The sequence below is a fragment of the Cynocephalus volans genome, chromosome 2 (assembly GCF_027409185.1).
Source record: "Cynocephalus volans isolate mCynVol1 chromosome 2, mCynVol1.pri, whole genome shotgun sequence".
Lineage (NCBI taxonomy): Eukaryota > Metazoa > Chordata > Mammalia > Dermoptera > Cynocephalidae > Cynocephalus > Cynocephalus volans.
In genome coordinates this window covers 213,415,239-213,439,588 of record NC_084461.1, presented here as the reverse complement: position 1 = coordinate 213,439,588, position 24,350 = coordinate 213,415,239, and the positions used below count along the sequence as shown (strand labels likewise).

General features: G+C 58.7%; 2 protein-coding genes across 3 annotated transcripts; one reads left to right on the top strand and one right to left on the bottom strand.

Annotated features, from left to right (window-relative positions):
* Positions 1-5,042: 5,042 nt before the first annotated feature.
* AEBP1 (AE binding protein 1) lies at positions 5,043-14,843 on the top strand. The gene is made up of 21 exons (XM_063086321.1): positions 5,043-5,318; positions 6,847-7,182; positions 7,694-7,765; positions 7,887-7,958; positions 8,080-8,196; positions 8,277-8,354; positions 9,182-9,259; positions 9,489-9,569; positions 9,671-9,724; positions 10,416-10,525; positions 10,608-10,747; positions 11,083-11,167; positions 11,270-11,414; positions 11,498-11,583; positions 11,808-11,931; positions 12,236-12,432; positions 12,516-12,695; positions 12,906-13,257; positions 13,332-13,471; positions 13,601-13,700; positions 13,926-14,843. Exons 1-21 carry the CDS (start codon positions 5,078-5,080, stop codon positions 14,588-14,590), a joined length of 3,453 nt encoding a protein of 1,150 aa, XP_062942391.1. The 5' UTR covers positions 5,043-5,077; the 3' UTR covers positions 14,591-14,843.
* A 138-nt stretch (positions 14,844-14,981) lies between these two features.
* On the bottom strand, positions 14,982-22,822 carry POLD2 (DNA polymerase delta 2, accessory subunit). Of its 2 annotated transcripts, XM_063086457.1 has the most exons (11): positions 22,780-22,822; positions 21,125-21,400; positions 18,385-18,506; positions 18,048-18,171; positions 17,631-17,745; positions 17,330-17,528; positions 16,956-17,036; positions 16,646-16,803; positions 16,328-16,455; positions 15,604-15,705; positions 14,982-15,236 (listed from the first exon to the last, which is right to left on the bottom strand). In XM_063086457.1, exons 2-11 carry the CDS (start codon positions 21,342-21,344, stop codon positions 15,076-15,078), a joined length of 1,410 nt encoding a protein of 469 aa, XP_062942527.1. In that variant the 5' UTR covers positions 21,345-21,400; positions 22,780-22,822; the 3' UTR covers positions 14,982-15,075. The 2 variants fall into 2 exon arrangements, with proteins under 2 accessions (XP_062942527.1, XP_062942526.1); XM_063086456.1 differs by lacking the exon at positions 15,604-15,705 and having other exon boundaries at positions 22,780-22,816.
* Positions 22,823-24,350: the final 1,528 nt, after the last annotated feature.

Here is a 24,350-nt window from a genome sequence, read left to right as displayed (position 1 = left end):
CCAAGGCCCCGGGTTCAGATCCCATATAGGGATGTCTGGTTAGCTCACTGCCTGAGCGTGGTGCTGACAACACCAAGTTGAGGGTTAAGATCCCCTTACCGGTCATCTTTTGAAAAAAAAAAAAAGAAATGTTAAGCTTGCAAAAGACAAAAAACTTTCCCCAGGCTAAAGTCTCTGTTGTAGATAAAGAATTGTAACACAGCAAAATTGCTGGCTCCAAGGGCAGATGTCCTTGGTGCAGCTAAACCTAATGATTGTTGCCATGACAATTATCTTACTGTTCTTTTGTAACCACCTATGTTCCTTTTCTGTAACTTTCTGGCCTGGAGAATAAATACTGAGAGAAGACCCCAGTTCAGTGTTAATTCTGTGAGGAATTCCTCTCTTGGGTTCATGGAAATTAACCCCTTCAGGGCTTCTCACTGCTCAGAAGAAATGGGCTTTGAGTAATCCTTTGCATCTCCATCACTCTGTGGGAGAGGTGACACTTCCCACTGCTGCCATGGGGCCCCTGGAGGCCTTGGGCTCTGGGGCAGCTCGGGAGAGTCTGCTCCCAGCCCCCCAGGCCTGGGCTGCCTCTGTCCCCTTGTGTTCTGCAGCCACCCCAGCTAGAACTCAGGCACACCAGGGCCTGCTGGCAGGTGAGTTTGCTGGCCAGGCTGAGGCACCAGAGTGGCTCATGGGAGGCCCAGCAGCTGCAGCCCGGGCCTCAGCAGGAGGAGGCAAGCCGCCCCTCCCCAACCGGTGCTCCCTTTGCCTGAGGCCAGAGGCTATGGAGCCCGGCCATTCAGCCTGTTATCCTAGCTTGGATCTTCTCCGTCACTTACATGCTTGTGACTTGAACAAGTCACTTTTCCTCTCTGGGCCTCAGTTTCCACATTTAGAAATGGGAAAACATACACTTTCCCAACAAGCATTACTTCAATGCCCATTCCGTGCCACCCACTATGCCAGGACCTAAGATGCCTTAGGGAGCCTCTGCTGGGGAGTTTGGGACCCTTGCCTGTGCCCTCTGTCCAGGGGTTGTAGTTGCTGACTTCCTGCCCAACCCCGTCTGCTTCCCCCCCAACCTGGCTCCAGTGTTTCAGAGGAAGGTTACACATCTGTGATTGCTGAATCTGTGGGCCACGCTCAGGCCGGCCCTTGCTGAAAGCTCCCTAGATCCCTCCAAATGAACCGAAGAACCACAAACAGGGATACACACCCTGAGGAGTTGTGTACAAATTGCCCTGGAACCCAGAGGTGACGGGGCTGGTGCTGAGGGGCCAGCTGGGCTGGGAGTGGGTGGTCAAAGGATGGTATTCTGTCTACCCCAGAGGCCTGTGGTGTGGAGCAGATAAGATTGAAACTTTCTGGTCACAGTGACATGGTGTGAGTGACATTTCACTCATATTCCTACTGAAATGGCACTGCAGGTCCTGGCAAGACGGCCCAGGGGCATATTCTCATGAACTCAGGAGCTGAGATGTGTGTCCCTGGGTGCAGAGTGCAGTCGAAGAATTTCTGCTGAAACCTTTAGACTCAACCTATTCCCTGAGAGGGCCTAGAGTGGGGCTCTCCCCTGCATGGGGCCAGAAGAGCATCTTCAGAGAGAGGCCACCGGGCTTGGGTCTTCCTCAAGGGGCCACAGCACTCCCTGGACGTGGAGACTAAGTGAGGGCAGGAGGAAGCTGTGTGGTCACCCTGAAGTCCAGAGAGAGGAGCAGACCAGGCCAAGGTCACTAGCAAGTGGACTGCAGGTTTGGGACTGACTCTCACACCTCCTAAGGTTAGGACAGCATTGCTTCAAGGCCTGACTAGTGCAATGACAGATACCATTGAGCCTTGCTTGTATGGTGACATCCAAATGAGCAGCTCCTTCCCATCAGTGGTCATCCAGCCACCCCTCTTCTTACAGCCTATCCAAGGTCACAGCCTGTTGACTGGCTCTGGGCCCCCTCCTGCCTGCACCGGCTGATCTTCTGACAGCATTGACTAGCCAAACTCTGTTTACATCAAAGCTTCGAGTTCTCATCCTTTGGCAGCATCCTTCCCTCCTCTCCCTGACCCCAGGATTGACCCACTGTGGGAAGAGGGGGGTGCCTTCCTTCCACTTCTGCTCCACTGGCTGGGGGGCGGGGGAGGGGCATTACTGCACTGGGCAAAGAGGCCTTGGTGTCCCGATGTGACAGTTGTGCCTGCTGGCCCCTACCCTCTGCACAGCGCCACGTCTCGGCAGTGGCCTCGACCCTGACCTCTGGAGTGCCCCTGACCCAACCTCAAACTCTCTTTCCTGAGGTTTCTCTCTTGGGGCCTCCCACCTGGCAGGGTTCTTTCTGGACAGCCCTCAGAGCTACATAGGACTCACTGGCCAGGCTGCCCTCCTCTCCCTGCCCTTCCACCAGTCAGCTTCAGCTCTCCCAACAAGTCTCCCACCTCACTCTAGCAGCATGAGGGACAGGCATCACCATCCCTCTCCCAGGCCAGCCAGTCCTGCTGTGTGGTCCCTGGGGCAGACCCCTGCTGGGAGGGAGAGAAAGGCTGCAGCAGTCCCTGCCACGTCCATGAGGGGAGCTAGAGGTGTGTGGTGAAGTGGGGTCTGCGGGGTATCTAGCAGATTCCCCAGGGTGGGTCAGGAGAGCACTGGGATGCAGACACAGATGCCTTGCCGCATGGCAGGGGCAAGGGACCCTGAAGCCACAGGAGGCCATAAGCCTCCCACTGCCTTGGCTGCCACCTCGGGGACTCTGGTTTAGATGTTGTGCTCCTCAGCAGAGGTGAGGGGTCCCCTTACAGGCCTTCCCTGCCCCAGGCCCCAGCCTGAGCCCTGGACACAGGGCCAAAGGACTCTCTGGGTGAAGGACTTCAAGCTGAGTGGGGGTCTCGGCCCCACCATCCCGAGGAGGCACACCATCCTGGTATGAACAACAGTTGGCCCCCTCCACCTGCCTAGACCCTCGGGGACAGAGGGCCTCCAGTCCCTTGGCTCTACCCGAGCCCAGGTCCCCAGGAGGGCTGTCACTCATGTTCCTGTTGGTGATTCACTGGGGCCAAGGAAAAGGCTCTTTCTATTCCTTCTTGTTTTCTTAATTTCTATTTTCCCCGGCACAGGAGGTTGGGCCCAAATCCAATCCACAGGAGAGCTGTTCCCAGGGAAGTGATGTTTCACAGTCCCTCACCAGCCTCGGGCCTCCTGGCCTGACACACTCAACTGGGGGCAATGGAGCAAATTCCCCGAAAAAGTTTTGAGAATGATGATTCAGAGGTTTGAAGAGGACAGTGGTGGGTAAGAGTTTGCTTCATCCTGGCAGCCGCCAGGACCGGCCTGGGGACACATGGCAGGCAGAGGCTGGCTCACATGGGGCCCTGGCTGTTGGGAATTGGGGGTCTTCTCTGAGAGCCTAGGTGAGGCCTCCCTGAGGTCCTGAGCCCAGCGCCCCCACCCCAGTCTCCCTGGCTGCTGCCTGCTCAGGCTGGCCCAGGGCTGGGTCCAGGGCCCAAGTGCTTCTTGACTGACTTCCTCTTCCCCTTTCACCCAGGGTCCAAACTCTGCCCTGTCGATACTCTCAGGATCTCCTGGGTTTTCCTATTGACTATAGACAACCTTGGATTAGGGCTGACGTGCCCCTGAACTTGACCCACGGCTGCATTTGTGCCTTCTCTTGCTTCCTCATTCCTTCAAAGGTAAATGTTCTGGGAGCTCCAGCCTTAGCTGTGATGGCCATTTAGATCCAGATAACATTTGCCATTAGAGAAGCCTTATGGCAAACACCAGGTACATATTCGAATCTCCCTATGTTGGCACCATGAGAATAGTCCCTGAGGGATCCTGGATCCTCTGATGCCCAAACTCAGTGCCCTCTGGGTCCATGTGGTAGCTGGAGCTATTGTAAACAGTTTTTTAAATCCAACCTCTTCTTTATTTTGTTTTGTTTTTTTCTGGTGCCTGGTGGATATAGGGACCCGAACCCTTGACCTTGGTGTTATAACACCGCACTCTAACCGAGCTAACTGGCCAGCCTGCAAACAGGGTTTTTTAAAATGGGTTCTGTTATGGGGAAGGAGAGAAATGGCGATTTGTTCATATGAGAGAAATGGCTATTTGTTCATATTGGGACCTGGGGGTGGGCCAGCAGTGAAGGAATGTCCTTACATGGGATTCCTACCCCCAGCAGAGCAGGCGGACTGCGCAGAGGGCAGTTTTGCACCTGCCTTCCAGCTAGAAAGTGAGTTTCCACAGTGCTGTTCCTCCCAGGGCCCAGCACAGGGTCTGGCCCCACTCAGCTAGGAGAGGTGGGTTGGATGACTGAGTGAGGTGGCCGCTTGGGTGCAGCAGGTGCTCCAGAGAATGGGAAGGATGTGGTGTCTGCCCTTGCGCCCTCGTGGCCCTTACGTGGCCCCCTGAGTGGCAGAGGGTCCCGCAGGTCTGAGGCTGCAGCTCCTCTATCGGAGTTCCCAGTCACCCTGGCGGGCTCAGCGGCCACAGCGGGCGGGGAATCCCGGCTTGGTGTAGGCACCCCAGTCCCTCCCACGTACCTTCCCTCCCCCCAGACCCTCCGCCCTAGGCGCTGGCCTCGGAGCCCTGGACACCGGCCACAGTTCGCGCTTTGGGAAGTGCCAAGCGCCCTGCGTTGCCACTGTGCGCTCGCACCCCCTCCGCCCCGCAGCCCCTCTGTCCACGCCCAGCTCCTCCTCCTCCTCCTCCCCTCTCCCCGGGGGGTGGGGAGAGGCTCCGGAAGCCCCGGCGCCCCCGCCCCGGCCAGCCGCCGCTGCGCTTTGGAGAGGGCGGTCCGCGCGGGAGCGCGCCACGCGGGGCCAGAGCGCCCAGTCGCCGCCAGCGCCTCGGAGCCCCCCGAACAGCCTTGAGCCCCGCCAGCCTCCGAGACCCCGCACCTCTCCCCGGGTCCCCTCACCCACTCCGGACCCCCTCTCCCGCCCCTTCCCAGATCCCCTCACGCCCCTGTCCCCCCCACGCCCCTCCCCCGATTCCCTCGCCCACCCCGGAGCCCCCGGCGCCCGCCCCCTCCCGCCCCTCCCCGGAGCCCCCAGCGCCCCTGCCCGCACGTCCCACCCCCGAGCCCCCCGCGCGTGCCGCACCATGGCGGCCGTGCGCGGGGCGCCCCTGCTCGGCTGCTTCCTGGCGCTGCTGGCGCTGTGCCCCGGGGGGCGTCCGCAGACGGTGCTGACCGACGACGAAATCGAGGAGTTCCTCGAGGGCTTCCTGTCGGAGCTGGAGCACGAGCCCCGGGAGGACGACGTGGAGGCCCCGCCGCCTCCCGAGCCCACCCAGAGCGTCCGCAAAGCCAAGGCGGGGGCGCGACCGGAGGCAGCCGCCGAAGGTAGGAGCCTGGGGCGGGGGGCGGACGGTGGCCGGGCTGGCACCTCAGGTGAGGACGGAGGGGCTCCGCAGGTCTGGCCACTCCCCAGTCCGCCCCGCGTGAGGGCTGGCTTTCTAAGGCACCCGCGAGCCCAGATGTCTGGCGGGACACTGTGCCAGGCCGAGGTCACTGCTGGCTGCTAGCCTCACTAGCCTCGCCGGCCCGGAGGCACATCCAGCACAGGGCGCCAGGGCACTTTTGGGGGCCAGTGGCTCGGGTTGTCCTAGTCCCTCGTCCTCAGACCCCCAGGCACCAAAAGGAACTGGTCTCGAGCCGCAGGGGGCTGTGCAGTCACCACTCTTCCGTCCTACCGGGGCCACTCTGCCCCTCTGTGGCACAGCCTCGGGGTGCCCCCTCCCCCTCTTACCTTTACTCCAGGAGCACAAGGGCAGGTAGGGAGTTGCAGAAGACCATCTCCCCCCAAGGCTTCCTGGTGGGGTTGGCCGTGGGTAGTCAGGGGTTATTATGACCGTTAGGTGAGGCATCCCCAAAGCATTTAGTCCAGAGCCACTTACGTAATACGTTTTCAGTAAATCTTAACTGTTTGTCGTGGCCCTTGGAGGGTGGCAGAGGGTCTTGTGATCTCTCTCCCAGGAGACTCCCAGGCCCCATCCATCATTCCTGAGGTCGGAAGCCCCACCCCTGCAGCCCCAGCTCTCCCCACCCTCCAGCCAGTCCCGCTCCAGCTGCTCTGGGCCTGCTGTCCCGGGCTTGCATGCTGCTCTAGCCCCGCTTCTCCTGGCTGCCAGCATTTTGTAACTTTTCCTGTGTTTTGGCCAAACTCCCCTCGTGCCCTCACCCCCTGTGAAATTCAGAACAGCATTCATAGCTCCTGCTTAGCGTCCTGGGAGGATTCCCATGGGGCATCCACACACGCGGCCCCTGCTCCCTCTCCCAGACCCCCTGAGATGACTGAGCATCCACAAGCTCCCTGTCCTCTGTGTGGCACCCAGGTCCGCCTATCCTTCCAACCCACTCCCAGACCACTTCCTCATCTTTGGGCTTCAAGACCCACCAAGTGTCCCTTTCCTTGGAAGCTTTTCTTGCCCCTGTAGGGAGGCTCAGGGAGGGCCTTAGGCCCATGTCGTTTACTTTGTATGGATGTTGGCAGAGGTGACTGAGTGCTCTTCCAGGCCTGGAGACTCAGTTCCTCTGCTCCTTCCACGCCCAGCACAGAATAGTGCTTTGTGACTGGCCGAGTAGACATTTGGTGAAGGAGCAGATTGTGAGAGGCCCTTGTTGAGATTTTTGGCAGGTGGAGGATCAGGGTCTCTATCAGTCTTTAGAGACTCACCCCAGACTTGCAGACAGAAAGCCCAGTTCTAAGTTACAGCTCTACCACTCAAGCAAGTGACCTAACCTTTCTGTTTTCTAATCTGCACTGGGGACTGACAAGAGCCCCAGGACCCAGGTTGTGGGCATCTTAAGCAGGGCTGCGTGGGGCACAGGGTGGGTTCCGTTAATTTGCCCTGATCTGCATCTTGGGCAGTGCCTCCAGAAAAAGCCAAAGACAAAGGGAAGAAAGGCAAGAAGGACAAAGGCCCCAAGGCGACCAAGCAGCCCCTGGAGGGGTCCCCCAGGCTGCCCAAGAAGGGGAAGGAGAAGCCACCCAAGGCCACCAAGAAACCCAAGGAGAAGCCACCCAAGGCCACCAAGAAGCCCAAGGAGAAGCGACCCAAGGCTACCAAGAAGCCCAAGGAGAAGCCACCTAAGGCCACCAAGAGGCCCCTGGCAGGGAAAAAGCCCCCGACTCTGGACCCCTCAGAAACCCTGGAGTGGCCACTGCCCCCGCCTCCCAGCCCTGAGGAGCTGCCCCAGGAGGGAGGTTGGTGCCAGGCTCCTCTGGGGTCATGGGGCTCTGACTCCCTACTCGGGTGAAGTCAGGGAGGGTTGAGGGTGGGACAAGGTGGGCTCTGGGGCCTGTTTTTTATCATGAACTTGGCCATTTCATTGATGAGTTCTGTCAGTGTTGCAGCCTCTCCTGGGTAGGGGGAGGGCTTGGCAGCCTCATGGGTGGGGTCTCTGTTCCCTGGGCCCCTGCTTATATGCCCCTGGGCACACAGCCTGCAGGTTTCCTTCCTGCCTTCCTCTGTGGGGGACAGCTCTGTAGTAGGGCCTCCCAGGCAGCAGGGCAGGGTTCCCCAGAAGGTTCTCTGGCCCCAGGGAATGCCAGCAGGGTACCTAGAGCCAGAGAACCCGGCCTCCTTGGGCTGAGCTGGTTTCAGGAGGGTGTCTACAGGGCCTTGTGGAGTCTCCAGAGGTGGCTGGTGGCCTTAGGCTGTCAAGGTGGTCAGGCAGTCCTCCTGTCCACCTGCGCTGGGGCTTCTGTGTTGTAGGGGGGGCCCTCCCAAACACCCGGCAGGGTCCAGGAGAGGAGACGCACGTGGAGGCACGGCAGCACCAGCCTGGTGAGTGGCTGTCCACCTGGTCTCAGGGTGACCAACTGCCCCGGCTTGGTCTGAAACCAAGGGGTTTCCCAGAGTGGATCTGGGTGGGGGTGTTGGGCAGCCACCAGCATTTTCCCCTCAGAGCCAGAGGAGGAGACCGAGCTGCCCACACTGGACTACAATGACCAGATAGAGAGGGAGGACTACGAGGACTGTGAGTAGGACCCCCATGGTCCCTGTCGGGATTGGGCCCCTGGTCTGGGGCACCCACTGACAGTCCTCCCAGAGGCTCTGTCCCGGCCTTGGGCCCCGCTCAGAGCGTGCCTCCCCCTCAGTCGAGTACATCCGGCGGCAGAAGAAGCCCAGGCCGCCGCCAAGCAGGAGGAGGCCCGAGCGGCTCTGGCCGGAGCGCCCTGAGGAGAAGGCCGAGGCCCCGGAGGAGGAGAGGATCGGTAGGATGGTGGGGATAGGATGTGGGGGGGGTGCACAGGCCAGGGGCTCTGGGCCCATCCGCACCTCCCCACCTCCACAGAGCCGCCTCTGAAGCCTCTGCCGCCCCTGCCACCCCCCGACTATGGGGGTGGCTACGTGATCCCCAACTACGATGACAGTGAGTACCCGGCACCTCAGAGTCTGAGGGACACAGGCAAGTGGACATCCGGGGCCAGCAGGGTGGTCCGGAGACTGTGCCATGGTGACCGACCCACCATGCAACTCCAGCTGTGGCCGCAGTTATCTTGATGCCCCTTGCCCACCCCATGTGCCCACCTGGCCTCGATGCCCTGTCTGTCCTCTTCTCCCCTCAGACTGGTCCTTCCCTGACACTTTCCTGGTTCCTGACTTTGCTCTCGCCCCCAGCAGGGGTGCCCCTAGGTCTCGCCCTTGGCCCTGTCACCCATGTGGGCTCCAGCCCTTCGCTGTCCCGTGCTCTGGTTGGCTTCCTGCCAGCTCGTCACCATCATCCCACGCCTTTCAGGGAGCCAGAGGGGATTTCACCTGCCTCTCCCTCATGTCCGCCCATCACTGTGGAGTCCTCAGACTCCTTCCCCTGCTGGGCTTTGTCCTTACCATTCCCCTGTCCCCAGGTGCCCTTCAATCTTTCCAACCCTTGGCCCCATTTCTGCCCTGCTCAAGACTCCCCTGCCCCCCAGTCCTCCTGGTCACTTGAGGTCCATCCCATGGTCTGGGACTATTCTCTGCCCAGCCTTGATTTCTCTTTTCCTCAGGCCAAACCCCCCTGGTGGGGCCAGGCTGGTGACTTCAGCAGGGTCTTGGTTGTCCCACCTGAGCTTGGGCTGCCTCTCCACACCCCAGAGGACCCTCTCTTTTTCTCCCAGCCTGTCGCCCCAACTCCTGCCCAGCCCTGCCCTGCTGGGCTCCTGTGAAGCCCGCTGAGCAGGATCGGGCCGGCTTCAGCCCATCTCACTCTCCCCGCAGTGGACTATTATTTCCCGCCTCTCCCACCCCAGAAGCCTGACGCTGAGCACGAGACGGACGAAGAGAAGGAGGGGCTGAGTGAGTGGGACCAAGCAGTTCCACACCAGACCTACCCCCAACGTCCACGTGCCCCCAGCTCAGCCTAACCCCCGCCACCCTGCTGCCAGCTCGGCCTGACCCCCAATCACCTCCCCCCACCTCGGCCTGACTCCCATCCCCCTGCCCCCAGCTCAGCATGACCCCCACCCATGTGCACCCCAAAGCCCAGGGCCAGGCTGACAGGCCCCTCCTACTTTGCACTCTCCAGAGAAACCCAAAAAGGAGGGCAGCGGTCCCAAGGAGGAGGAGACAGACAAGTGGGCTGTGGAGAAGGGCAAGGACCACAAAGGTGTGTGGCTGGGGCCGGGGCTGGCCTCAACCTTGTGGGGCAGTGTCTGGACTCCTGATCGTCTCTGGGGCCCTCAGCATCACCTCTCTTCTACTTCCCAGGGCCTGGGAAGGGTGAGGATTCGGAAGAGGAATGGATTCCCACGGAGAGAGTCAGTGAGTGGGGGCCAGGGGTGGGGTGGGGCTGGGGCCACGGGGTGGGGGTGCTGGTACAAATGACCCACCCAAGGCCACACATGGACTTGAGCCTAGATTTCCTGATGGGGCTCTGGGCCCCCAGAACCCTTCCTGCTCTTAGATTCTTGGTGTGCAGCAGGGGTGTCCTGGAAGCCAAGGACAGTCTCGCTTAGTCTTCTGTACCTCTGCCTTGGGCCCAAGGCCGACCTGCTTCAGTAGGGTGGTGGCTCCTTGGGGCCCCTAGCAGCTGGGGTAGAGGTGGCTGGAGGAGGACCCAGGGCCTTGGGTGGGGAGTGCAGCCCATAGTCACGTTCACTGACATCCCCATGGGGCCAAGGTGCAGATGACCCCATCTGGATGACATCTGTGATGGAGGGCCCCAGGGCGACTCCACTTATGATTTCCAGTGCTGACATGGCCAGCACATTTTGCAGATGGGGCACTGAGGCCCAGGGAAGGGAAGGACAGGCTGGTCTGAAGCTCCTGGCTTGAGTCTGAGTCACTTTGAGATGGGCTGGGGCTGTGGAGGTCAGGGAACCACTGGCCAGCCGGAGCCACCTCTGATTGGCGCCCCCTGAGGTGAAGGGAGTGGACTGGGGGCTCCTTGGCTCTGGATTTGGTGGAGAGAGGAGGAGCTAGCAAGCCACCAGCATGGGCTGCATGTCCCCAGAGTGCCCCCCCATTGGGATGGAGTCGCACCGCATCGAGGACAACCAGATCCGAGCCTCTTCCATGCTGCGCCACGGCCTGGGGGCACAGCGCGGCCGGCTCAACATGCAGGTGGGTGTTGGGGTGGGCCCATCTCCCAGCCGGGGCAGGGGGCTCCTCTGCTCATGCTCAGCCTCCTCGCTGTCCCCAATAGGCCGGTGCCAACGAGGATGACTACTATGATGGGGCGTGGTGTGCTGAGGATGACGGGAGGACCCAGTGGATCGAGGTGGACACCAGAAGGACTACTCGGTTCACAGGCATCATCACCCAGGGCCGAGACTCTAGCATCCAGTACGTGGCTGGGCTCACGGGCGGTTGGCAGGGGCGGGTGGCTCCAGGCATAGGTCTGAGTCCTATTTGGGACGTTCCTGTGGGTCCAGGAAGGCCAAAAAGATCAGTGAGGGGCTGACCTGTTCCCACTCCTCAGCTATGGCCAGTCAGAGCCCTGTGTCCAGATGAGCTCATGAGGTCAGGGACAAATGGCCCGCCCACGGCCACGTGACACCTGGGCTGTGCCCCTCAGCCCTGCCAGCTCTTACATTCTTGGGGCCCAGAAGAGGGGAACTTGGGCCATCTGAGGGCCTGGGATGGGAGTAGCCTTGCCCTGACTGCTGTCCGCTCCACAGTGACGACTTTGTGACCACCTTCTTCGTGGGCTTCAGCAATGACAGCCAGACGTGGGTGATGTACACCAACGGCTACGAGGAAATGGTGGGCGCCCAAGTCCTCAGCTCTGCTCCCCTTGTCTGGGCTGGGGGTGGGCTCCATGGGGTATGGGGGTGTGGGTGTAGCTCTGAGGTTCGCTTTCCTCAGACCTTCCACGGGAATGTGGACAAGGACACACCTGTGCTGAGCGAGCTCCCAGAGCCGGTGGTGGCCCGCTTCATCCGCATCTTCCCGATCACCTGGAATGGCAGCCTGTGCATGCGCCTGGAAGTATTAGGGTGCCCTGTGTCTCGTGAGTGCAGAGGGGCTGGTAGGGATGGCTGGGGGTGGCCAGCAGGCAGCTGGCTTATGGCCCTGCCTGCTACCACTCTGTAGCCATCCACAGCTACTACGCACAGAATGAGGTGGTGGCCACTGATGACCTGGACTTCAGGCACCACAGCTACAAGGACATGCGCCAGGTTGGAAACACTCGTCCCGAGGCTGGGGGTGGGTCCTGTGCAGAGGCTGACGGGGAGCTTGTGCCCGGGGCTCCTGTTGCCTGGGCAGCCCCTGCTGGTTCCAGGGACGTGGCCTCCCTCACCTTAGGAAGGAGGCTGGGTTTACCTGCATGGGCCGCCACACCTGTACTTCCCCATAGAGTAGTGGGCGGTGGGCTGTGACTCTGTCTCCTTGCCCTGCCCAGCTGATGAAGGTTGTGAATGAGGAATGCCCCACCATCACCCGCACATACAGCCTGGGCAAGAGCTCAAGAGGGCTCAAGATCTACGCCATGGAGATCTCGGACAACCCTGGGGAGCACGAGCTGGGTGAGGCCCTGTGCCCTGGAGGTCTGGGTTGAGTGCTGCCAGGATGGGGCTTGGCCTCCCCTCTGCCTCCGGTCAGAGGCAGGGCCCTGGTGCTGCAGCTGGGCATGCGGTGTTGATGGGCAGAGCTCACCACCTCCACCTGTTCCTAGAACCCCTCTGGGGGTCTGGGCCTGTCTTGTTGGGCCCTACGAGCCTCAGCTACCTCCAGCCCCCTAGCCCCTTGGGTATGAAGTGGGTCTGGTCCTTCCTCAGGCACCCTGGGCCTCGGGAGGCTGGGTGCTCGCTGAGGCTCCTGCCCTTGCAGGGGAGCCTGAGTTCCGCTACACAGCTGGCATCCATGGCAATGAGGTGCTGGGCCGAGAGCTGCTGCTGCTGCTCATGCAGTACCTGTGCCGCGAGTACCGCGATGGTAACCCCCGTGTGCGCAGCCTGGTGCAGGACACACGCATCCACCTGGTGCCCTCCCTCAACCCTGATGGCTACGAGGTGGCCGCGCAAATGGTGGGTGGGGGTGGGGCTGGCAGGGTCGGGTCGGCGGGGGAATGAGGGGTAGACGCCCGACACCGACTGCCGGCTCCCTGCAGGGCTCAGAATTTGGGAATTGGGCACTGGGACTGTGGACCGAGGAGGGCTTTGACATCTTTGAGGACTTCCCGGATCTGAACTCTGTCCTCTGGGGAGCCGAGGAGAGGAAATGGGTCCCCTACCGGGTCCCCAACAATAATCTGCCCATCCCCGAACGCTACCTCTCCCCAGATGCCACGGTGAGGCGGGGAGCAGCCCAGACCCCGGGGTCCCAGCCAGGCGCTGGAGCTCAGGGCTTGGAGGGGCTGGCAGGTGACTGGGCTCCAGGCATCAAGGCTATGGGGGATGGGGGAGAATGAGAAGGTCCTGGACCGGACAGAGGTGGTGGGAGGACCTTGGGGCACAGTGACAGAGCCTGCAGCCCTGACCTCACATGCCGGCCGCCCTAGGTGTCCACAGAGGTCCGGGCCATCATCGCCTGGATGGAGAAGAACCCCTTTGTCCTGGGAGCAAACCTCAACGGCGGAGAGCGGCTGGTGTCCTACCCCTATGACATGGTGCGCACGCCAACCCAGGAGCAGCTGTTGGCTGCAGCCATGGCGGCCGCTCGGGGAGAGGACGAGGACGAGGCATCTGAGGCCCAGGAGACCCCCGACCACGCAATCTTCCGTTGGCTGGCCATCTCCTATGCCTCCGCCCACCTCACCATGACCGAGCCCTACCGGGGAGGGTGCCAGGCCCAGGACTACACTGGCAGCATGGGCATCGTCAACGGGGCCAAGTGGAACCCCCGATCGGGGAGTGAGTCAGCTTGGGAGGGGCTGTCGTGGGGCTCTTGGCCTGGGGAGGGGGTGACTGTAGTCTGTCCTGCCTAGCTATCAATGACTTCAGTTACCTGCACACCAACTGCCTGGAGCTCTCTGTCTACCTGGGCTGTGACAAGTTCCCTCACGAGAGCGAGCTGCCCGGCGAGTGGGAGAACAACAAGGAGGCGCTGCTCACCTTCATGGAGCAGGTGAGGCGGCCTGGGCAGCACCTGGGGAGAGGAGGGTGAAGTGCCAGGACCGGGCCCTGGAGGGGCAGAGGGAGCCGCAGGCATGTGGGGTCTCCATGTGGACCACCAGACCTTGCCTCCTTCCTGCAGGTGCATCGTGGCATTAAGGGAGTGGTGACGGATGAGCAGGGAATCCCCATTGCTAATGCCACCATCTCCGTGAGTGGCATCAACCACGGTGTGAAGACAGGTACCTTGTATGTGCACCTTTACCCTGCCTTCCCCCGTTCTCCCCAAGTAGCAGCAGCAAAGGGGACCGAATCTGTGTATGGTCTCGGCAAGGCAAGCACAAGGCCTGCCCAGCTGGTCCCAGGTGCCCTGGACCCTGCCAGAGAGGGTGGGCCTGGGAGGGGGCCTCAGAGGGAGGCTGCGGGCCTGGGGTCTCTGGGCAGCTGGGCTCGTCCTCCCTGTGCAGCAAGTGGTGGTGATTACTGGCGCATCCTGAACCCGGGTGAGTACCGTGTGACAGCCCACGCGGAAGGCTACACCCCGAGTGCCAAGACCTGCAATGTGGACTACGACATTGGGGCCACCCAGTGCAACTTCATCCTGGCTCGTTCCAACTGGAAGCGCATCCGGGAGATCTTGGCCATGAATGGGAACCGACCCATCCCACACATCGACCCATCGCGCCCCATGACCCCCCAGCAGCGGCGCCTGCAGCAGCGGCGCCTGCGGTACCGGCTGCGGATGCGAGAACAGATGCGGCTGCGGCGTCTCAACGCCACCACTGCCAGCCCGACCGTGCCCCCCACGCTGCCCCCCACCCCCACCCCCTCATCCACCCCAAGCACTACCCTGGGGCTCTGGGGCCTTTTGCCCCTGACCACCGCTGGCTGGGAGGAGTCGGAGACTGAGACCTACACAGAGGTGGTGACAGAGCTTGGGACTGAGCTGGAGCCAGTTGTGGAGGAGACAGAGGTGAAGGAGGAGGAGACAGAGATGGAAGAGGTGGAAGAGGAGGAGGTGGCAGAGATGGAGGAGGAGGAAGAGGAGGAAGAGGAAGCAGAGATGGTCACTGGCTGGGCATTCCCCTTCACAACAGTTGAGACTTACACAGTGAACTTTGGGGACTTCTGAGATCAGGGTCCCACCAAGGCTCTGGCCCAGCTCAAGCTACAGCAGTGTTTCCCGAGCCCCTACCCACAGTCACATCACCCACCAGCACGATGGCCCCTAGGTGGCCCAGCAGGAATGGCTGGTCCTGCCCCCCGAGGGGGCGCAAACAAAACCAAGACTTAAAAGCCAGCATCTGAGCAGAGGCTCCTGCTCCGCCTGCCAGCCTCATGAAGGCCGGGATGGCTGCAGGTTGAAGGAGCCAAGGTCACACCAATAAAACAAGGTCATGGCACTGCCGCTGTTCTGACCAGCTCAGGGAGAAGGGAGGAGGAGGGAGGCTTGTGTCTGCTGCAGGGGCGGGGGCCCCGGCAAGAGCAGACTACCCAGAGTGCCCGTGAGCTGGAGGCTCAACACCAGAAAACAGCCAGGCTTTATTTACAGTGCTGACGCTGCTGGGAACAGATGGCCTCCACCCAGGCCTCCCTGGCCAAGGCTCCCTTTTTGAGTCAGTGGCCCAGCCCCGAGCCTCCAAGGTCATTGTCCTCTGCCCCAAAGCCCGAGAAGCTGATGGGTTGACAGGCCAGGTTGCACAGGTTCACAAGGCAGGCAGTCTGCGTGGCACTGAAGTCAGGGACAGCCACCAACAACACCGTCTGGTCCTCAGGGCCTGCAAAGAAGCCCCGTGGGACCCACATTAGGTTCTGGGTGAGGCCTCTCTCAAAGGGAAACTGCCAGAAGTGAAGGAGAGTTCCCCGTCAGCACACAGTGGGGTGGTGACGATGGAAGACCAGACATCAGCCCTGACAGAAGCACATGAGCTCAGGGCCACTTCAGCCCCGGCCCAGTTGGTTCGTCAGCTAGGCTTCCCTCCCCACAATACCATGATGGCCACTTGGCAGACCTTGGGCTATGCATCCCACGGGGACCAGGGGAACTGTGCAATATAGGTTGTCTTCTCTGTGAGCCTTGTCTCCAGGCAAGAGCAAATCCCTCATGACAGCCCAGGCCTGGGGCTCCCAGAAGACAAAACTTACCTCGGATGATTTTGGAGCCAAAGCTGGGGGTATTGCCACAAAAGTAGACGTGAGGGCACTCCAGAAAGATGAATGGGTCGGTTTTGTAGAAGGGGTAACAACCTGGAGGAGGGCCTACTGCTGAGCGGGGCTTCTAGCCTCAGCACCAGGCAGCCTGGGGCTGGGCAGTCCTGTGCTGGGGCTGTCCGCACCGGACACTGGGGCTGGGCAGTCCTGTGGTGGAGGCCGTCCCACAAAGGACACTGGGGCTGGGCAGTCCTGTGGTGGGGGCTGTCCCACACAGGACAACGGCTGGGCAGACTTGTGGTGGGGGCCATCCCACACAGGATGTGGAGCATCCCTCCCCTCTGTAAGCACCAGGAGCAGCCCCCCTAGTTATGACAAAAGTGCCTCCAGACACTGCCACATGACCCCAGGGGCAGGTCAAGGTGCCCATGCTGCCTCTGTCTTTTGGGGTGGGCACTGGGTGCATGACACTGTGCCCTGCCAGCCCAAGCTTCAAATATACTCCCAAGGCCATCAGCCCTGAGCAGGCCTTGGCCACAGACAGAATTAAGATTCCAAAGTAGCTTCCAGAACAAGTGTCAAGCCTCTGCACTTTTCCTTAGATAGGCCTTGGCAAGGCTGGCAGGTGCAAACCCATGCTGGGAACCCTGCCAGTGTCAGGGCCCCTGCCAGGCCTTCCTGGCCCTTTGGTCCCACCCTATGTGGCTCACCCCATTACCTAGGGTGTCAGGAGCTGTGGGGCTGATATGACGGACCCGCAGTGTCCACTCCAGGATCTCCAAATGATCCTCCATGCTGCTGTATCGGAAAATGTCACTCACATTCTGTCCTGATGTCCCTAGGAATCTGCAAGGCAAGGCTTGGCTGACCCCTGGCTGGGGAGGGGCCGCCATCATGGCTCCACCCACAGTGGCCAACCCAGCGCTCACCTGGTGCTCTTGTGGGTGTGGCCCAGGCAGGCCCTCCCCTTCCCTCCCCTCCCACCCCAAATTGTGCCTCCTGAAGCAAAGGCTGGGCTAGACTGAAGTGTGGCTACCTGACTCCATCGATGGTAGCCTGGTAGGGGTTGGTGACCAGCTGGAGCGTGGAGTAGGCAGTGGCCAGAGGGAACATGCAGGGGTGAAGGGGCTGCTGGGGGATCGTGTAGTTTGTCGGATCAAATTCACCTGGCATCACATCCACGGGCACCGAGGCCTGGAGGGCACAGGGCAGGGAGCTCGCAGGGTCTTTGGGAGCCCACACCTCCCGCTTTGTCACAAACCCTCCCCATCCCTGCCCACTGTTGCCTGATGGCAGCTTCAAAGCCTGGGATCTCAATCACCCTGCCAGCCCCCAAGCTTGCTCACGCTCAGCTGCAGGAGGATCTCGTCCAGCATCTTGACAGCCTCCACGCTGGCTGCCTGGGTTTTCTTGGTGAGGTACTTGGCCTGGAAGTAGAAGCCCAGGGGGCTGTCAGGCCCTGTGTGGACCTCAGATCAGAGGGACACCTAGAGCCCACCTGGGTCTCATGCTCTGAGGACAGCAGAGCAGAGCTCCACCAGCAGGAAGATTTCAGAGCTGTCCTACCGACCCTCACTGCTGTCTGGCTCCACTCTCCTCAAAAAAAGGGTCTGAGCAGGGTGAGTCCCCAGAGGAACCACAGGGCACTTCCCACCAGACCCACAAGACCTTCAGGTGCCCGACTCTCCAGCACCTGGATGCAGCCAGGTGGGTGCTGTACCTTATTGATGGAATCCCTGCTCTGGGTGCTGTGGCTGAGGAGGTTGCCAGCGAGGATGACCCGCGAGACGTGGGCGGCACTGCACTGCTCCCCTTCGTCCCCGAGTTGCCCCGTCACCACGTCCACCAGCAGCTGGGTGCCCAGCAGGCTCTCACCACCGCCTCCACCCAGGCCCAGGCCAGACACCAGCAACACAAACCTGTGGTAGAAGATGGGGTCCTCCAGGGCAGAGAAGGGAAGCAGCTCCTCCCAGATCCCCTGCACTGTGCCAGGGTCCCAGCCCCTGAGAGCAGTGCCTCACCTGTCTGTATCAAGGGGGGGCGCGGGCTTCTGTGGAGCAAGGTCAGCGAAGCAATGGTCCTCCACCAGAAATTTCCCATCGTCTCTCACAGAACCAAACACAGCCAGGACTGTTCCTGGTGAGTAGCAGTGTCAGGCCCCCAGGAGGGAGAACCCCAGGTGCTACAACCTCTTTCCAGTCACCCAAATGGTCAAAACCAGCCAATCCTCCTCAGCCCCACCAATGAATTGTCACTTAGAACTCTAGGACTAAAGCCCACTCCCTGTGGTCATTGCTTTAGGGTAAAGGCAGGAGACCGATCTCCCAGCCAGGTCTCACCCACCTTATGGACTCCTACTGCCTGAACATACCCCTACCTCCATGCCAGGCCTCGATGTACAGGCCACACCCACAACACAGCCCCACAGGGCTCCCCACCTGTGACCAACTTTGATACATCAATGGTGCCTTTCAGTCTGATGCGCTGCAATTCATCTTCCAGGACCAGCTCGTCGTCTGGGTGGGTGTACTTGCTCCGAGGAGGCTGGGGGAGCAGGTTGTGCTGGAATGTGGAGATAGAAGGTGGTCTTGGGGCCAGAGCCCACCTTGGCTCCACCAAGTCCCCCCACCCCTCTGGAACTGCTCTCCCACCCACCATGGGCAGAGGCCCAGCCCCATCACCTGGGTCTATAGTGGGTGGCTTATCAGTGTCCCCTAGGGAGGTGCTCAAAGGGAGGCTGAGGCTGCCCCGCCCTGTGTGAGCCACGGGTCTCACCTCCTCACTGATCTCTCGCAGGATGGAGGGCTGGAGTGGCATGGCCTTGAACAGAGTCCCCACCACACAGCACTGCTCCCCAGGCTGCAGCTCACACAGCTTCTTCACATTGACTCCACTGCCTGGGGCACGAGGGGCACAGACTCAGAGACCAGGAGGCCCCACCCCTGGCGAAGCCCCCGGAGGCCATGCCCAGCCCTCCACCATGGGACACCTAACAGGGCCTCACTGGAGTGCTGCAACCCAGTGGCCTTTCCAGGAGGGAGAGAACATCCAGGGAAGAACCCCTGGACCTCAGCATGACAGCCACTCTGGATGTGACTGAGCCCTGAATGCCGAGTGTCCTCAAAAAAGGCAGAGAGAGACAGGCACGCGGAGATGAGGGCCATGTGAAGACGGGGCAGAGGTTGGAGGGTAGCGGCCACCAGAACATGGAAGGGGCTAGGAAGGACCCTGCCACAGGGCCTCCAGAAGGAACCACCCCGCTGACACCTTGCTCTCGGGCTTCTGGCCTTCAGAACCACGAGAGAATAAATGTCCATTGTTTTAAGTCATGCAGTTTGTGGTGCTTTGTTACAGAGGCCACAGGAAACGAGTAGAGAGTATTATTTCACTCACACCTAAATTATAACACTGACTCTTAGAAAGAGGCACGCCACATCTCAGCATAGCCCTGCCCTAAAAATATCACAATTTCCTTGAAGAGTTTGGATTTTTCCACCCAGTCCCACACCTCCATCATCCTCTGAAAACAGACACCCCAAATTCAGACTTCATATCTCCTACACCTGCTTCACTCCCTGAGGAATCAGGCAGCCCAGACACCATGCCTGGACACCATCTTCCCAGTGCCTTTCCAGGATCTCAAGGGCAAACAAGAACACAGGGAAGGGTTCGGTACACTCAGGAGAAAGGTGCGGGGGGAGGGGCTAGGGTGGGCAGGAGGAAGGAATGTAAGTCCTGAAGGCCCACAGACTTGTCAGTACAGACCCCAGGCTGAAGAAGACACTGTGAGGAGGTGACAGCGTAATGTGGGTGCCCGCCCAACCCCTTGGCCCAGCTGACTCCAGCCTAACCTGAGCCCCTCCTGCCCTGGAATAACTAACATTCCTCAGCTCTACACCCTCTAGAGCAGACAGAGGGGAGTAATTCAGAACAAGATAAGGAGGGCGCCAGCACTGGAGAGCAATGCCAGACACCAGCGGAAACGACAGACCCCAGATCCCCACCTATTGTGCTCTCACTCTGCCCTGGGGGGCCCTAAGCACTGTTCATGTAACTCATCCAACCCTGACAATGTACTCAAAGTAGATATCACCCCCACTGAGGCACAGAGGGGTTTAGCAATACACAGCTGGGATCCAAATGTATGTCCCTGAGTGTTGGGCAGGACCACACATCCCTGTAAAAATGCGCTGGCACCAACATCAAAACCGGATGCAGAGGCCAGCCCCTGCCCTAGCTGAGCCTACCATCCAGGAAGGAGAGAGACAACAGACAATAAACCAGGAATTAGCCATGTGACAAACAGAATGAACAAACAGGGAGCTGAGGTAGAAAACATGGAGAAAGCCCTGATCAGTCAAGGTGGCCACGAGTGGCCTCTTGAAGGACATGGCACATCAGTTGAGATGTGAGAAGAAACCATGGGAAGACTAGTGCCAGGCAAAGGGAAAAGCCCACGGCAAGAAGGGCTTGGCACGTTCAGGGAACAGGGGAGTGGAGAGAGACCAATTCCGAGAGACATGGTGAGCTTTGGTGAGGAAGCCCCAGCCACACGAGAAGCCCCATGTAGGTATTTGGGGCAACAGCATCAGCTGCCAGCCTGTGAGTGAGCGATGCTGTTGCCCCACTGCCAATCACATCTTTCATGGTGGCAGCTGTCTGAACTCCCGACCACAGTCTGTTGGTGCAGTGAAATGGCTACTGCCCATCACTGGGGAGCTTTGTCAGCATCTACAGTAACTGGAAGAGAAATGTGGTACTAGAGGAGGGTACTGCATGAAAAAATCTAAAAGGTGGCACTGACATTGGGCCTGAGCAGCAGGTGGGCCCTGGAAGGGCCTAAGGAGGGTGTCCCGAGGGCCTAAAGGAAAGTTAGGGAAAGGTTATTGGGAGGCAGAGGAAGGATCCCTTGTGTGGTAGAGGAGAGGGAAACAACACTTTTGCGAGAAGTAGAGAACAGAAAACATTCCTAACAAATTTGATCTAGATATGAGATTTCTGGGCCGCGTTATCCTGGCGGCCTCTAATAAATCAAGAGTTGACCCTGTAGCTTGGTGTGGGATCAGATGAGCTTCCTAAAACTCCCCAGGTGGTTCTAACGTGTGGCAGGGGCTGAGATTCACGGAGCCTAGTGCCAGGGACAATAAAGATGAGGAAGACATGATCTCACTGCAAAAGCCTTGGCTCCTGGAGCCTGGCGCCAGGCCTGCCCTGCTGAGGGGCTCTCTAGCTACAGCGTGGGCAAACGCTGAATGATCTGCACCAAAGACAGAATATTTCCCTCTGCCAATCACCATCACTGCCAGAATTGAGCCCTTACCCTGGACCAGCCTCTGAACTAAACCTAACTTTAAACCCACAAATCACTTAATTCATCTTCATTACCTTAAGATGAAACTGAGGGATAAAGAAGTTCATTTTCCTAAGGTAAATGTAGAGTAGGATAAATTAGAGAAATGCTCCACTTCTCGCACAGTTCTAAGTTCTGGGCTGGTGGAGGGAAACTCTCACTTACCCCAGTGCTGCTGGGCCCGACTCACCAGGAAGGGTCTCATTTGGATGAGGCGGGTGGCATAAATGTGGGCGTACTGCCGGCTAAAACTGCGCTCCCCCAGCCGGAAAGGTTGGGAGGAGTTGGTGTAGGTCACCACAGGCACCCGGGTGAAGGTGGCGTTGTTGGCTGATGGTGGGGACAGCAGAGTGTGGGCCCTCTGGGCAGCCTGCTCGGAAAACATGGCCACGCTCTCGGCTTGCTCTGTCCAGACGGCTGGGCCCAGGCCAAGGAAGAACACTGTGAGGACACAAAGACATTCCTGGCACCCCTGCCGTCCCCAAAGCAGCAGCTCTCCTGATGTGTTAACTGCACTGACCACACTGCACCGGAAGGGTCCCAGCTCTAGTTGACACCAGACCTCCCATCCATATGGAAATTTATTGTGTCTGGATACTGAGGTCTTGCCCTGTAACTCTCATCCAGAAAGGAAGAAAGGAAAGCTAGGAGTGTTTCCCCCACCTGGAGCTCTCTCCAAACCCCAGACTTGGGCGTCCACCTCTCCACCTGATAACTACCAGGGTCTCAAGTTTAGTATGCCTCAAATAGAACTCCTGGTCTGCCTCCATCCAGCTCTGCAGCAACTGTCCATCTCCAGGCATGAGGCCAGCCTTATTACTAAATAAGCCCACCATAAAGTAACAAGCCTTACTGAATAATAAAATTAAACTAACTAAGACATAAATCAGTCACTGCTCTGCTCAAAACTCTTCAAAGGTCCCCCATTTTACTGAATAAAGTCCCAAGTCCTTTCAATCGTCTGTGAGATCTGCCACCTCAGTCCTCCCCTCCCACCTTGTGTCTCTACTCCTCCACCTTGTGTCGCTCTCCGAGGCTTGTTCCGCTTGTCTCTTTCAGGTCTTAACCCAAGTGTCGCCTCCTCCCCTGACCATCTGATTTACAGCTGCGACATTCCCCTGGTGCTTCTGCTTCTCCAATTATTGTTTTTTCCAGCCTTTACCTTCTAACAAACTATTTTAAATTTTTTTGTCTGCCTCCTCCGACTAGACCATGAGCTCCAGGAGAGCTCATGTGTTTTATTCCTGGAGGTATTACCAGCACCTGGAACCGCACCGTGCCACCTGGGGCTACTGATCACTAGAGATGTAGCCAGTCCAGCTGAGGTGTACGTGTGGGATACACACCGGATCTGAGCAGTAGCACAAAGGCTATCTCAACAATTTCTTCACATACAGGTGAAATAATAGTTTGGATATACTGGGCTACTAAAATTGACTTCTCCTGTTTTTTACTTTTTTACTACACCTGTTACAAAGTTTGAAGTTCCACAGTTGGCTCATATTCTCTCTCCTGGACAACTCAGGTATAGGACACAGGCTCTACGTATTTGTCGAATGAATGAATATGAATTAACTTTCGGCCCAAACGTGTGCGACGGTGGCTGCAGCCAGGCCGCGCCGTGGGGAGCTGCAGGCTCGCGCGGGACCCGCAGCACCGGCGAGCGTGCCGGGACCCCAGCTCAGCTCCAGGCGACACCTGCGAAGCGTCAGCCGAGAACCGAGCCCCCGGCCTCGGTAGCCCGGCCCCGCCGACCCCCGCGGACCCCATCGCCAGGCCGCGAAACCCCCGTGGCCCCAGCCCGGCCAGACCGCACTCACCAAGCCGCGCGCCGCATCCCGCCAATCCCCGCGCGCCTGTCCCGCCCACCGCCTCATCCCACCAATCCTCGTGCACCGCGCCCCCCGTTACCGCGTGCCGCATTCCACCAATCCCCGCCGGCGGCCTCTGGACGCCGTGCAAGCGCGGAGCCTGGCTCCTAGTTCCCCAGGCAACGCGGGGCGGGGCCTCGTGAGCGTGCGCGCGCGTCTCGGAGCTGCGGCGCCCCGTCAAGCCCCGCCCATAGGCCCCGCCTTGTGGTTCTGGTCCGTGTCACTGGTGAAGCCGGTTGGGCTTTGGCTTCTCCGCAGAGCGTCCTACTTGGAGCGATGGTGACGCGCGAGCAGGGTCCCTTTGGAAAGGAGGAGGCCACGGGCTGCGAACCCTGCTGGAGAGCAGCTCCTCTGCCGAGGCGCGTGGGGACAGCGTGGGAACTCGGGTCCGAGACTCCCGGCTTCTGCCTCGTGTCCTGCGGCGTCCGCGCCCAGTTTGGATGCCTTTTATCTCTTTTGCCTAATTACTCTGGCTAGAAGTTCCAATACTGTGTTGGATAGAAACGGTGAAAATGGGCACCTTTGTCTTGTTCCTTATCTTAAAGGAAGAGCTTTGTCTTTCACTATTGAGATCGATGTTCACTGTGTTTTTCATATATGGACTTTCTTGTTCAAGGGGGTTTCCTTCTATTCCTAGTTCGTTGAGATGTTTTATTTTTTATCATGAAATGGTGTTGAATTCTGTCAAGTCCTTTTTCTGCATCAGTGGAGATGATCATGTGGGTTTTTTTCCCCTACTGTTAATGTGGTCTATTACATTTTATTTATTTATTTTTGAACCATTCTTGCATTTCAGGAGTAAATCCCACTTGGCGGATTTGTAAACCACTTGCTGGAGTTACAAACCAAAGTTACAGTAATACTAGCTTTTTAATTGCCCCTGTAGGTGCCTTTAGCAGAGATCTTTATTTTTTTATTTGGCTTTGAGTGAGTGGTGTCTTTTCATTTCATCATGTAGGATTCCGTTTAGAATTTCTTATAGGGCAGGCCTAATGGTAATGAACTCCTCAGCTTTTGTTTACCCGGAATGTCTTCATTTTCTGCTAATTTTTAAAAGACTTTTATCAGATATAGGATTCTCAGTTGACAGGATTTATTTTTCTTTCAGCACTCTGAATATATAAACTCACTGCTTTTTGGCCTCCCAAGTTTTCCAATAAGAAATATGACAGTCTTTTTGAGGATCCTTTGTATGTGATGAGCCAATTTTCTCTTGCTGCTTTTAAGATTGTCTCCTTCCTTTAGCTTTCAGTAGTTTGATTATAATGTGCTTCAGTGTGGATATTTTTTGAGTTGATCCTACTTGGAGTTTATTGAACTTTTTGGACATATTCATGTCATTCATCAAATTTGGGAAGTTTTCAGCCATTACTTCTTCAAATAATTTCTCTGCCCCATTCACTCTCTTGTCTTTCTGGAATTCCCACAATGGGTATGTGGTCTGCTTGGTGGTGTCTCATAGGTCCCTTAGGCTCTATTCTCTTCAATTTCTTTCTTTCTGTTCCTCAAATTTAATAATT

What these genes read in the sequence shown, in the direction of transcription:
- POLD2 (XM_063086457.1), bottom strand. Translation starts at nt 21,344, where the DNA reads ATGTTTTCCGAGCAGGCTGCCCAGAGGGCCCACACTCTGCTGTCCCCA. An exon ending in TCGGGCCCAGCAGCACTGGG is followed by an intron (nt 18,507 to 21,124) that starts GTAAGTGAGAGT and finishes CTCGTGCCCCAG; the next exon opens with GCAGTGGAGTCAATGTGAAG. An exon ending in TGGCTCCAAAATCATCCGAG is followed by an intron (nt 15,237 to 15,603) that starts GTAAGTTTTGTC and finishes GCTTCTTTGCAG; the next exon opens with GCCCTGAGGACCAGACGGTG.
- AEBP1 (XM_063086321.1), top strand. Translation starts at nt 5,078, where the DNA reads ATGGCGGCCGTGCGCGGGGCGCCCCTGCTCGGCTGCTTCCTGGCGCTG. An exon ending in ACCGGAGGCAGCCGCCGAAG is followed by an intron (nt 5,319 to 6,846) that starts GTAGGAGCCTGG and finishes CATCTTGGGCAG; the next exon opens with TGCCTCCAGAAAAAGCCAAA. An exon ending in GAGGGAGGACTACGAGGACT is followed by an intron (nt 7,959 to 8,079) that starts GTGAGTAGGACC and finishes CCTCCCCCTCAG; the next exon opens with TCGAGTACATCCGGCGGCAG.